At 40.0% G+C, this 12,746-nt stretch overlaps 3 protein-coding genes across 3 annotated transcripts in view; all 3 read right to left on the bottom strand.

Annotated features, from left to right (window-relative positions):
* The window catches only part of ANKAR (ankyrin and armadillo repeat containing), a 66,271-nt gene extending 65,890 nt beyond the window's left edge, over positions 1–381 (bottom strand). Inside the window, exon 1 of the mRNA XM_026492343.4 lies at positions 138–381. The gene's annotated coding sequence lies outside the window, so the exon portion shown is untranslated. The remainder of the gene's footprint in view (positions 1–137) is intronic.
* Positions 382–823: 442 nt separating this feature from the next.
* Positions 824–8,386, bottom strand: ASNSD1 (asparagine synthetase domain containing 1). Its single transcript, XM_026492340.4, has 3 exons — positions 6,920–8,386; positions 6,456–6,637; positions 824–3,857 (listed from the first exon to the last, which is right to left on the bottom strand). The coding sequence occupies exons 1-3, from the start codon at positions 8,384–8,386 to the stop codon at positions 3,572–3,574; spliced, it is 1,935 nt and encodes a 644-aa protein (XP_026348125.1). The 3' UTR covers positions 824–3,571.
* Positions 8,371–12,314, bottom strand: ASDURF (ASNSD1 upstream open reading frame). The gene is made up of 4 exons (XM_026492342.4): positions 12,140–12,314; positions 10,373–10,426; positions 9,077–9,152; positions 8,371–8,478 (listed from the first exon to the last, which is right to left on the bottom strand). The coding sequence occupies exons 1-4, from the start codon at positions 12,299–12,301 to the stop codon at positions 8,408–8,410; spliced, it is 363 nt and encodes a 120-aa protein (XP_026348127.2). The 5' UTR covers positions 12,302–12,314; the 3' UTR covers positions 8,371–8,407.
* Positions 12,315–12,746: the final 432 nt, after the last annotated feature.

The following is a 12,746-nucleotide window of genomic DNA, read 5'->3' as shown; positions in this document are numbered from 1 at the left end:
GAGACTAGGAAGGTTACAGAACGTGCCTATGGTTTCACACGTAAAGAATCAGAACCAGCCCAGGTCTGGTCCAAGAACTACGTCCACATGGACACGAGAGAGAGAGGGGAAAGGGCAAGGGAAGAGAAGAAACCTACTTTGGAATGATTGTTTTCTTGTTCAGGAGAAGGAGGCCTCGTCCACACTGGTCCCCAGAATATTCGTCGGGGCCAGGGACAGTGATCGCTCGAATGGCTTCTCACCTTCAGGATCCCCTCGTGGGCGAGGGCGAGGCGGAGCCGCTGCAGGTAAGATCTGAGAGGGACTCTCCTGCAACGACAGCCTGGGGAGGCCGACTTGTCCCGCGCAACCGCACGGCCCTCCTGGGAGCCCTCCGCCTCTCGCGGGAACTGAGCGCGGGAGCTGTTGGTCCTCCGGCGAGCACAGCCCGGCCGCGCCGCAAGGGGGCGCCCCTGCGCGCCCGCGGGCCGTGCCTCCCCCGCGGCGTGGCGCTCCCTTCGCGCTGAGGAATTTTTCCAGACAGGTGTCCCTGCCCCTCCCCTCTTTACAACTCAATCCCGCCTCATGCTCTGAGCACTGTGCTTCCCCATCACTTTTCACTTTCACGATTTGCCTCTACGAAAACACAAAACCAGAGTGGCAGAGGCCAAGGCGCCAGGCTCTGAAGGAGTCCTGAGTTGGAATCCCACCTGCATCATCATTCTTCCACTCAGCGAGTATTTATGGAACGCTTATTATGAGCCAGGCATCGTGTCCGGGACTCAGAGACCCTGGACAACAGGACAGACACAAAAGCTCAAGGAGCTTACAGTTACGCAGATAATCATACAATTGTATTTAATCAGGTTGATAAATGTGAGGTGTAATGACAGCACATGCAAGAAATCTAACGGAGACAAGGGGCTGGGAAAGGCTGCCCCGAGGAAGTGATATTTTAAACTGAGCCAGGAAGATGAAAAAGAGCTATCCAAGCAGAGTTGGAGAAATAGCTTTCCAGGGTTAGGGAACAGGTGATGAAGAATCCAGTTGAGAAGGAAGTTGAACTTTTTGAGAAACCGAACAAAACCTTGCTTAAAGAACTAGAGAGACAATGGGCACAAAATTAGGCCATAGAGGCAGGCGAGGGCCTAATCACCCAGGCTGCTGAGTTAATGATTTTGAACTTTATTCTAAAAGTTTAGGCTAGGTTGGTGGCAGTAGATGCTGGGTACAAGCTAGAGTGTGTGGCAGTGGAGATGCAGGGCTGTGGATGGATTTGAGAAATAACGAGGTGGCGACATTGAATGGGGGTGGTGTTCAAAAAAGAAAGTGGTTATCCAGATGACGCTCAAATTTCTGTCAGGAGAGATGGGGAATCAGGGCAAGATTAAGAGTTCAGCTGTAGACATACTGACCTTGATGTACCTGTGAGAGAACCGAGTAGAGATGTCACGTATGCCTTAAGTATACAGGTCAGGTCTTGGCTAAGAATGGCAGGTTGGGGTGGATGCATACATGTGGGCAGGCTTAAATCACCAAGGGAAAGAATCGAGAAGTTCGGAACCCAGGATGGAAACCTAAGAAGTCTAATTATCTAAAGGTCAGGTGGGGAGGACGGAGTCAGCAAAGAACACAAAGAGCAAGCGGTCACGAAGGCAGGAGGAAAACCAAGATTGGGCACACAAGTCAAGAGAAGTGTTCCGTAAATAAAGGAATCCCAACTTCATTGACTGCTGCTGCTATGTCAAGGGGGATAACTTAAACTTTCCCACTGAGTTTACCAACATGGATGTTTTAGGGATTACCTGGGAGTGGAATTTCTCTTAGTCCAACCATGTCATGATTTTAGCTGCTATGGAGGTAGTATTAAAAATTTATGTTTGCTGCTCCAGAGCAGGGATGTAAAAAAGTCACTGCTACTTTAACAGATTTTCATGTTTGCACTTATGAGCAGTGTATGTAAATTCTACTTGCATGTTTTTTGCTCAGGTACCCAGATGGTTTGTTCTAAGTGTCTCAAATCTTGGGAAAATTGTTTAAGGACTAACACAAACCCTCATCCCAGGGTTTATGGAATTAAGTGGTAAGAAGGTTTTAAAGAATTAGGCTCTCTGGGGACAAAACAAAACAAAAAACCTGCGCACACGGTATTCTGCTGGAGCAGAATTCTGCTGGAAATTCCCTAGAGGTTCACCTGGATTAACACATGCAAAGCTCATAAAGTAGTGCCTGCCACAGAATCATCACTACATGAACAATAGTATTGAACTGCATTGTTACTATGAAAGTTATTATTACATTCAAATCTAGGCTGCTAGGCAAACCTATCAGTTTATCTATTCCTGATGGGAGCAATGTCAGTTTGGTGCTCAGGACCACACAGATACTTCGTTGTCTGCCCTCAGGTAAAGGGATGAAAGCTATTAAAGTTACTATCTAAACATGGTTTGAACATTGCATTTCCCAGAGGATAAATACAGGGCACATGAACAGTCTTTGACAGGTTTCTGTTTGTCAGTATTCTAAAACTGCTTTCCCACCAAGATTAAAAGAATCAAAGTATGTCCAGGTCTAGAAAGGGTGTCAGCCCTAATCAGGATAGACCCCAGTGACCTTGGTATGGTGGTCACAGCTGACTAATGTGGGTGGGTGTCAGGCTGGAGTGGAGTTGAGATGAAGGGTGGAGAGGGTAAGAGTGGATGGGAGGCAAGAGATGATAAGCAGAGGAAGATACAGAACCAGGTATGTGCATTCTAAACTGGTTAGACCAGAACACTTTAAATGATGTTAGGAGGGATCCGACAGAGAAGAGGCTGAAGATACTGTAGAGAGAAGAGTAGAAGGTTCCTGAGAGGCAAGAAGGGTTGGGATACAAATAACAGGTGGAGGCACAGCCTTCTGATGGGTGGATGGACACATTTCCCCTTCTAATGACAAGAAGGGAGAAAAGGATGGGTGTACCTACACGTCACTTAGAAGTTCTAGTGTTGGAAAGTGGAGGCATATCTTGTCCTAATGACTCTGATTCTCTGTGAAAAGCTCAGGTCATGAGCTGAGAATGAGGCAAAGAGAGGGAGGCTACAGATTTTGGGGATAGGAGAATGCTTAAAATCGTCAGAAGTTCTGAGTGGGAAAATTAGCTGCCTAAAGAGATATAAGAGAAGTAACAAGTGTTGCTCAGGAGTGTGAACTTCAAGCAAACCCGTTTAGCTTCTCTAAACCTTAGTTCTCTCATCTGTCAAATAGAGCGCTGTTTAACCAGGCCCGTGACAACAACAAATTGAGTTATTTCTGGGTGTAGCTACCAAGAAGAGAGTCGGTAAAAGCTGCCTTCTTTTAGCGTTGCTGGTGGGACATTACCATGTAAGAGCTCAAAGTAATGTTAGTATCACAGCTTCGAACTTGATCAAGTTGTTCTTTCGAGTATTATCTTTTTCTCCTGTGTCAATTTGACTAAACTGGCTCTATTAAGTTACACAGCCAAGTAAAAATTCATGTAATGAAACTTAATACCACTACATTATATAATAATAAAGCAGCAGAGTGTTTTTACATAATCATCATTCAATAAATGTTGTTACATTGTGAAATATTACGTTTTAATCTCCTTTTCAATAGAAAGGTTTTCCAAGGAAATGACTTGGAGCCTTCCACATTTATCAGATGCCTTTTCATTATTCTTTTCCATTTTTGCAATTCTAGATCCAAACTGCATGGCCCGTTTTGGCAGAAGAGCAGAGGTTGTTAAGCCAAGTTCCACTGCTGCAAGACGCAAAATTAGTTTTTCACCAATTCCACGGGGTAAAGTCAAGTTTGCCTTCTCCCAAACTGGTAGGGAATTCAGAAAGGAAACGACATTTTCATCCAGGAAAGGAAATCTAAAATAAATAGATAAATATAACCACTATAAAAAAATAAAACCAATTTGTTATTATTTCTTTTACATTTTATTCAATGTTAAAATTTATAGCATCAAATTATTTTTGGTGGCACTATTTTCTCAATTAAAAATATTCTGGTTATTTACACAATTTTACAGCTAAAATTTAATCACAGTACAAATATTTCATGTGACTAGTTTTAATACATATGCTACAAAATAAATAAATTTTGCCTCAAAAAATAAATAAGTCTACGGTAAGAAATAATCTCAAGCTGCTTCACAAGGTTTCTTTGGGGATGCCTTGAAAACTAGTACATTCTTTTTTTTTTTTTTTAATAACATTTTGTATATTTATTTGACAGAGAGCCTGGTGGTGGGGGATGAGGGAGAAGGACAAGCAGACTTCCCGATGAGCAGGAAGCCTGATGTGGGGCTGGATCCCAGAACCCTGAGATCATGACCTGAGCCCAAGGCAGACGCTTAACTGACTGAGCCACCCAGGTGCTCCACAAGTACAGTCTTGATTCAATTATTCAATCTGTGTCTGCTCTTTATCATGTCAAAAAAAATGAACTTTAGAGGTGTGAAATCAATTCAGAAGGGCTCTATAATCCTCAACTTGTGAAACATTTACTTATGGTAAAATTTTATGGTATCAAAATTGTTTAGGGGCACTTGGGTGACTCAGTCAGTTGAGCGTTTGACTCTTGGTTTCAGCTCAGGTCATGATCTCCCAGTCACAAGACAGAACCCCAGTCAGGCTCCATGCTCAACAGGGAGTCGGCTTCCCCTCTCCTTCTGCCCTTCCCCCTGTTTGCGCTCCTGCATTCTCTCTCTGAAATAAATAAATCTTAAAAAAAAAAATTGGTGCACATGGGTGGCAGTCAGTTAAGTGTCCAATTCTTGGTTTTCACTTAGGTCACGATCTCATGGTCAATGGTAGGATTGAGCCCCGCATTAGTCTCCGTGCTTAGCAGGGAGTCTGCTTGAGGATTCTCTCTCCCTCTGCTCCTCCCACTCATGCTCTCTCTGTCTGAAATAAGTAAATCTTTAAAAAACATTGTTTGATTACATTTAAGCCATTTAAATGGAGACCAATGGTATAAAAAAAACAAAGTATTAGATTAAAATAAATAATTTTCTGCCCCTAGGCTTCCCTAATTTCCTATAAAATTGTGTTTTTTGTTTAAAATACTTTAAAACTCTCCCTCCAATTCTTTAAATGCAAAACTGTTACAGTAGTGTTTCTGTTTTATTACATTTTATTCTAGCTCAAGTAGAGAGACTGGAAAGGGAAAAGGCATTTGTTATGTGGACTATTTTATAAAAATGAATTAATTGCAAAAACAAATTTATATATAAGATAATCTAATCAACTAAGCACTGTTAATGCTTACCAAGATACATAATAAATTCATTTTTTAGATCTAGTCACTATCGTGGTATTTGTTACATCACAATTCTGTATTCGCTGTTTCACCTTCTTCATATGCACTTTTACGTAAGGGTATCCTATGGGGCCTTTAAAATTAACTGCTTTTACTGAGTAAATTAAATTCCCTTTTCTCTGGCCTACCTGAAATAAAGGACTGAATTTCTCTCTCTCTCTCAAATACATATATCCTTCAAAGGAAAACATTTTACGGCTTTTATACTGTGGTATGTAATACATATTAATCATGTATATTATACATGTATCTTCAATACACATAGAATTTATATATTTTCTATATATACTGAAAAGCTGAAGTAGAGTTAAGGAACAGTGAAGTGTTGGAGTAGTTGTATTATGATGTCTTAATTCTCCCAAAGCTTATTAGGACTCCCTGTTCTCACATGCTTGTACCCTTGTAAAAAACTCCACTTAATAAATTAACCTACTGGAACAAACTTCTGCTTTTTATAACTAAATAATACATCTTTCTTTATCCTCAGTAATTTAAAAAGTGGTTTTCAAGCATTTGTTTACTACCATCAGAAATATGTTGTAGGTAAAAATAAACCCCTGAATTAAGAAAGAATATACACACGAAAGTGCCTTCATCTCTTTGAAAGTTTTAGGTAATCTGCAACATATGACCAAATTGAGTTCAAAACATGTAGCAGAGGGGAATCTAATACTGGAACCACCATTTCTATCAGTATGGCTCTCTACATACAGAAATGTCCATAGTGACAAAGCCAGGTGCCCTCACACTGCAGGGGAAAGCATGGGAGTAGGGCCTATGCTCTTACTGGGAGGAAAGCAAACATTTGAAACAAAACCCAATCCTTTAAATACTTTCTCTCAGCATTTCATTACCTCAGTTTTATAGTCTTTTTCATTGTAGCATGGAAAACAATCACATCATTGTATTATCTTTGAAAATTACCAAAAAGACATTTAGAGAATGAGTTCTGGAAAATAACTGGTCCCCTGACTCCTCCCCAGCTTTCCCTCTGATGGACAGTGTTTGTAATATAAAGCCAAGATATTATTGTTGCCACTGTTACTCATTTGAACAGTCTTGCAAAGAAAAGGAACCGAAAAATCTCCTTTTATAGTCTAGTGTTTCTACAAAATTACCCACAGCACTTGGATAAGTAGAATTACCTTGCTTCTTTTCCGTGATCACCAATAACTCTGTCATCACGACCAAGATTTCTAGAAGATATTCGTCCCAGTTCCATCTCAATTTCCTTATTTAATCCTTCCATTCCGTGTGTCTGAAAGCGGACACGATGGCGAGAATAACCTGCAAGTTGCTCATCAGCACCAATTCCAGTGAGAACTACCTGTAACGGTTTAAAGAAATCCATACTTCCAATGTAAGATAAAGAAAATGACTAAAACAAAAGCAAAGCTTAAAAAGTTATCATCTCAAAAATAATTTTCTGACAAAAGCACAAGTTATAAAATAGTAAAATATGCCCAATTTTTAAAAAGTCTTATACACTGCACTGTAGATTAAATGCAATTAAAATATGCTACATTCTTGCAATTTAAATGCTAATAGCTTTAAAGGGTCAAAACCAGGTCTCAGAAATTCTGAGTACAGTGTGTCTGCCATGCCGTACCTTTGCACTGCTCTGATACGATTTCACTTCATCCTGGGTTACTAACCAACCAATTCCTCTGGAAGCAAACCAGACTGCACAGCCAATACTATCATCCAACACTGTATCCAACGGCTGAACTAAGTGGCATATTCGAGTTCTTCTTAATTCTTGCAGTTCCTCCAGAGAAACATTAATTTCAACGAAATTCCAAATCCGGGAAGGGTTAGCAGCTTGTAGTTCCTTTAGCCCCATTCTTCCTGTGATACGATCTGGTACTCCGAATTGTTTATCAGGACTGTCGTCATCACCAGCAGCAGCAGCATTTTTAGAGGATTCTTCAGAAGGTATTTCACAATGACTTTTCTGTTTTTTCCTCTTTTTGTTAAAACCAGTTAATACAGTCTTTTCTTTAGTCATGAAAGCCACATTAAGAAGATCAATTGGCTCATCTAAAGGTATATGGCGGTCAGCAAGGGCTGCAATAACCATGGAATCAATACCCCCAGAAAACAGGATTGCAACATTTGCTTTCCTAGCATAAGTTTTCAAAGCCTCACTTGATGTCAGGTTTTCATCCCTAGGTAAACACAAGACACGCCTCTTCACTGCAATACTCAGGACATCAATGAATTGCTGAACTACTTCCTTCATGTGTCCATCAGTAAGAAACACCTGAAGTGTTTCCCTTGTAGGAGGGACACTAGCAATATTACTGCAAGGAATCGTCAGTGGAGCTTGTGGCAACACCATATTTAAAGGAGCAACAGGTTCTTTAAGATATAGTTTGGCTTCATTTGCTACCGCTGATACAAATGTTGGCAAGTTTGCTGAAATTTGAATCAGGCTATTAACACATTCTTTGATGACATTCTCCCCAGAAATAGATCTCCAAGGGTACAATTTTAAAACCAAAGATTTGGAAATGGAAGCTGACTTGAGATCAATTCTGAAAATTCCAGATGCTGGAACTTCTTGCCACTGACTGGCCACTCCAGATGTCTGTGAGCCAACTGAAGAGAGGCAGAAACTCTTGCCCAAATTACTAAAATGCCAAAGCAGGCTACGGCGACCAAAAAAATCTCTACCAAACCATAGATGATGACTGGATGCTTGGTAATATATAAAAGACCAAGGACCTTGGACTTCTGAGAAGAGTGACAAAACATCAGATTCATTCTTACAAGAGGAAAGGTAATTAAACATTATTTGAGTATCATTCTCTTCAGCTTCAACCGTTATGCCACTAAAGATTTCTCCATTCCACAGGAGCACATCGCCCCTTTCATCTTCCACAGGCTGGGCAGTCAAAACACCTCTTAAGTGAAGGACATGACCAGAAAATAAACACTGGTAGCTACCACTAGACTTTAACAACTGTTTATTACTATCGGGTCCCCGTCGGTTAAGATTATGCAGTAAATCCTCTTTCAAATCTTTGCTGAAATGCTCAACAGAAAAGCTTACAGAACAACAAATGCCACACATTGTTATGTGAAATCAAGTTGACTATTTCTTGATTTTGGTCTTCTCTGAGTTTTCTATTTCTTGGTATTCTTTTTTCAGTTCATCCAATATATCTGTCGGGGAGGGGAGAAGAAATATTGAGTAAAATGAAAATTCTTAGACCTTTCCCTAGTAATTCATAGAGCGACACTTACCAAGATCAAACCACTTGAGTATATGCACTGTGTTACAACAGGCTTGTAACGACAAATGTTTATCTTTTAGGAAAATAATTTCTGTTTATTAAATGCTTATTTTAGCCCAGGCACTGGGCTATGAACTTTATCTATTCCTTCTTGTTTAAATCCCCTCAAACTTTGGAGGCTTAAAGTGATTCACTCAAAGTCACGAAGGGAGAAAGTGGTAGAGCAGTTTTCATACCTAGATCTGCCAAAAATTCTAAAGCACACATTAATAATTATGGTTTTCTAACACAACTTATATATTTTTATTTTATTTTATTTTTTTACTGTAGACTCATTTTGGAAGGCCAACTTGAGGAAAAACCAAACCACAGCACTAATTTCATTTGATATACCACCATCCAACCTTCAGATATATATTTAAACATTCAGATACAGACAGTATAATTTAGGAATGACCATGAGTTTCTACAGAAACCCTAGAAAAGACTTTTCATGCATTTCTATATAATATACCAAAAAAACTTACTTTTGCTTTCAGAAAGCATTTCTGTTCGGTCTGCAAGAAAGAATATGTTGCTGTTCTGTTGCTGCCTATATACCTTCTGTAAAACATAATTTAGGCTAATATCAGGATTTAATCCAAAAAGTGAATGCCAAAACTCTGAACCTTTTTATTGTATATTCTTGAACTTCAGTGACATATACTCAGAATAATACCTTAGCGAATACAGATAAACAAAAGTCACCCATTATTCTGCCATCTAGAAACTGCTACCACTAACACTGAGGTGAAATGTTTTTTCTCTGCACATACCAAACTACCAGTTTCCTTGAACAAAAAGGCTCTTACTAGAAATACAGATTTATTATTTGCTTTTATCAACAAACAATATGTTGGGAACACTTTTTCTTATCAATAATTATTCTTTTACAACATTACTGTATGGGTATAACATTACAGTTTATTTGATAAGTCCTCAAGTTTTAAACATTTAAGATATTACCAACTTTATAAATCAATGTTGCAATGAAGTTCTTTGTAACTAAATCTTTGTGCACTCCCATGATTCCTAAGTATCAATTCCTACAAATGGAACTGGGTCAAAGTGCTACATAGTCTTAACTTTGATACATTCTGCCAACCTGCCCTCTAGAAAGTTTGTATCAGTTGTGCCTTAAGTTCTAAAATTGCAAAAGGGACAATATCAGAAATGTTTAACCAACCTGTCAGTTATACATGCTTTAAAGGGCTCAAAATCATTTCTTCCTGAACTTTAAAATGTAATTTTTGACAGTTTAAATATACATAAAGCAGTAGATTGCTTGTTTATGAATACATTAATGGAAATGTTAAGTATTTGGAAGATTTGTGTAAAAAAATTTGGGGAAGGGGAAAGCAATTTATCCTTTTTGTTTTTTCAACAATTATCCACATTCACTTAAAGGCATAGTTTCCTTTCTTAGTATATTTAAAGGTATTTTAATTCAAAAGAAAACACCAAATTCAAATATAAGTAAATACCATTAGTGATTACAGCTCCAAGATACCATTGTATAATTAGTATCTTTTGGTTCAAAGGTAGTACAAATTGCATATGATGGGAAAAAATATTATCAACTATAATTAACATATAGATATTCACATATGTATATAAAATTTTGGACACTTTTCACTTTTTCAATGTAACTAAAAAATTCTGAAATCTTGCATATTTTAATGTAAATATAAATCTTATATATAATTCATTTAACTTTAATATATAGTTAATAAGATATAACCAAACCTTCCAACACACAATTCAGAATTACCCTAATAACTCACCCTGTTCTTCTTCAGGTTAGAAAGTTCATCCACAACAACTTTTTGTTCTTTAATCTATTGAAATAAAGAAAAACTTCTTAAATCAGAGGCTAGCAAAAAACGCTCAATTGAGGGCCTTTTTAAATTAGAGAGATGAGATAGGGGCTATAATTTACTGATTGTCCAACTGGGCAGTCTGTGAATACACAGATTCTTTTTGAACAGCAATGTGTGGGGATGCAGCTGGGGGAAATTTGGAAGAGGAAACAGTGATTACACCTGACAGGTATTAGAAACCCACTGAGCCCAGATAGGGGGTTTGGCATTGGTAACCAGCATTCATGCAAGGGCCAGAGTTACTAAACAAAGTCTGTACCTTTTATTTCAAAAAGACAGTATGCACCAAAAGTAATATCGGTTTTCAATGATTTCTTTTATGTTTTAGCTTTTTTTTTTTAATAGCACATGTCATGAGATATCAATGCTTTTCATGATTTATATACTGAACAGTGCAGCCACACATTCAGAACAAGCAAGTAGTACTAAATGCCCTACCTGGGGCAGTAAGGCATATCACTTTCCATCTTGGCTTTATTCCTCTTTATGTTTTGAAGAGGAGAATGGTGCTGGCACTGTTGAACTATGCCTCACTTCTTATTACTAGGATAGGGCACAAGGCACAACTAAGTGGAAGTGAAATTTCTAACTCTTTTCAGTAAAGACAGTTATGTTGTGAACATGATACTGTGTCACCAGTGCCTCTAAAAGCAGGTGTTATAATCTCTGTCCTACCTCACACACCTCAGAGATCTGTCATACATCAGTATAAATGGCTTGCTATGGTAGTAACTGGAGTGGGCTGTATGTGCTTTGAAAATTCACTCCCTATGGTGTGCACACTTCTGTCTTTCCAGTCAACGTAGTAATTGGCTAGATTTGAATTGAATTCCAAGGCCAAATTTGTATAACCTCCTTCAGACTTGTGTTTGAACAGCGCATCCCCATTCATTTTAGAAATAGCAAGTACACATTTCAAGGAAACCGATACAGAGGGATTAGAGATTGCTTGAGATGTCACTGTCAGTTTGGGACAGAACTAAAGTAAAATCTAGGCCATCTAATACCTGAAAAGCTATAACCATTCCCATCTCCAGCATATTTTTAAAGGTTCTATCTGTTTATGGCAGTTAAGAATTGCTCCCCCTCCCCCCGCCCTTTTGGACAGAACAGCGACAATCTGATACATATTTTAGGATCACTGCTCTGGCTAAAGTGGAGAATAGACTGGAAGAAGGTAAGGATGGATGAACGAGACCGGTTAGGAAACTTCTGCAGGATTCCCGATGGCAGATGAAGATGGCTGGTTTAGGATGATGTGTGTGCATTGTGATAAAGAGATTTATCTGAAACGAGCTTCAGAAGTAGAACTGGTTAATCTTCGTGATGGACGTCAAGGAGAGCTCCGAGGTAACTGGCACGGACGACTGAATGGATGATGGTGGCATTTTCTGAGATGGAAAACACCACAATAGATTTGGGGTGAGAGGTACTTCTAACAGCTTAAAAAGAGTAGAGAGAAAAGATCCCAACCAAACCTCTGTCCCACTACCATCTGGGTCTAATCTCGGGGCAAATTTCATGGTCTCCCTTTAACTCTAGCTGCCAAATGCTAAGACTGAAGGAGCAAAGCAGCAGGGCAAAGCCTAGGCTGGGCCATGTGGCGCGGGGAACCTTCTTCGGAGACAAGCGGAGCCCAGTCCGGACCTTCGCGCCTCGTCCCACACTCACCTTGCTGCTAAGATCCTCCTTGTGCAGCGTCGAGTGGTCTGCGGAGAACAACCCGGCGCCGTCCTCGGGCCGTGACCCCCTGCTGGGCATTTCTACCGAGCGCGCGGAACTCAAGTTGTAGCAGCGCCCCCTCCCCCCCGCCCCGTGCCCAATACCTCCCATCCTCAGCCTCAGCGCGTGCGCGCTCCCCGTGGCTCCACCCCCTCCCGTTCTCTTTCCCATCAGTCTTACCAGCAGCAGCGGCGCGCTCACTGGAACGCCTGCGCAATCCGGACGTATCGTGGGAGGCGTTGTGCGCGTGCGCACAGGTGCTTAGGGAGCGCGTGATCCTGGCTGTGAAATCGGAGAGGTTGCCTCATGGTCCCCTAGCGGATGCGAAGTGGAAACGCTCTTGTGGTCTCCTCACCGCCTGGAGTCCAGTGGATTGTGCGTTATATGCGCCCTCCAGTGGTAAATATACAAAATAGAAGCGGGGTAAAAAATAACCACTTAATTGTCTGGGCAAGGAAGGATATGAAACTAGGCATTGATTTAAGTCTGGCAACGGCGTTGTACAGACTTGGTAAAATTTTTGTTAACTTCTTATTAGGGTTAAAATATAAATACA

This window comes from Ursus arctos, unplaced genomic scaffold (genome assembly GCF_023065955.2).
Source record: "Ursus arctos isolate Adak ecotype North America unplaced genomic scaffold, UrsArc2.0 scaffold_1, whole genome shotgun sequence".
In the NCBI taxonomy this organism is placed as follows: domain Eukaryota; kingdom Metazoa; phylum Chordata; class Mammalia; order Carnivora; family Ursidae; genus Ursus; species Ursus arctos.
Note: the sequence above shows the minus strand (reverse complement) of the source record. Positions and strands in the feature narration are given on the sequence as shown.

Excerpts from the sequence above, each read along its gene's own strand:
- ASNSD1 (XM_026492340.4), bottom strand. The coding sequence starts at position 8,386 with ATGTGTGGCATTTGTTGTTCTGTAAGCTTTTCTGTTGAGCATTTCAGC. Across the intron at positions 6,638-6,919 it reads CGTATCAGAGCAGTGCAAAG|GTAGTTCTCACTGGAATTGG; the intron begins GTACGGCATGGC and ends AAACCGTTACAG. Across the intron at positions 3,858-6,455 it reads GATCACGGAAAAGAAGCAAG|ATTTCCTTTCCTGGATGAAA; the intron begins GTAATTCTACTT and ends TATTTATTTTAG.
- ASDURF (XM_026492342.4), bottom strand. The coding sequence starts at position 12,301 with ATGGGAGGTATTGGGCACGGGGCGGGGGGGAGGGGGCGCTGCTACAAC. Across the intron at positions 9,153-10,372 it reads CTAACCTGAAGAAGAACAGG|AAGGTATATAGGCAGCAACA; the intron begins GTGAGTTATTAG and ends TATGTTTTACAG. Across the intron at positions 8,479-9,076 it reads AATGCTTTCTGAAAGCAAAA|ATATATTGGATGAACTGAAA; the intron begins GTAAGTTTTTTT and ends CCTCCCCGACAG.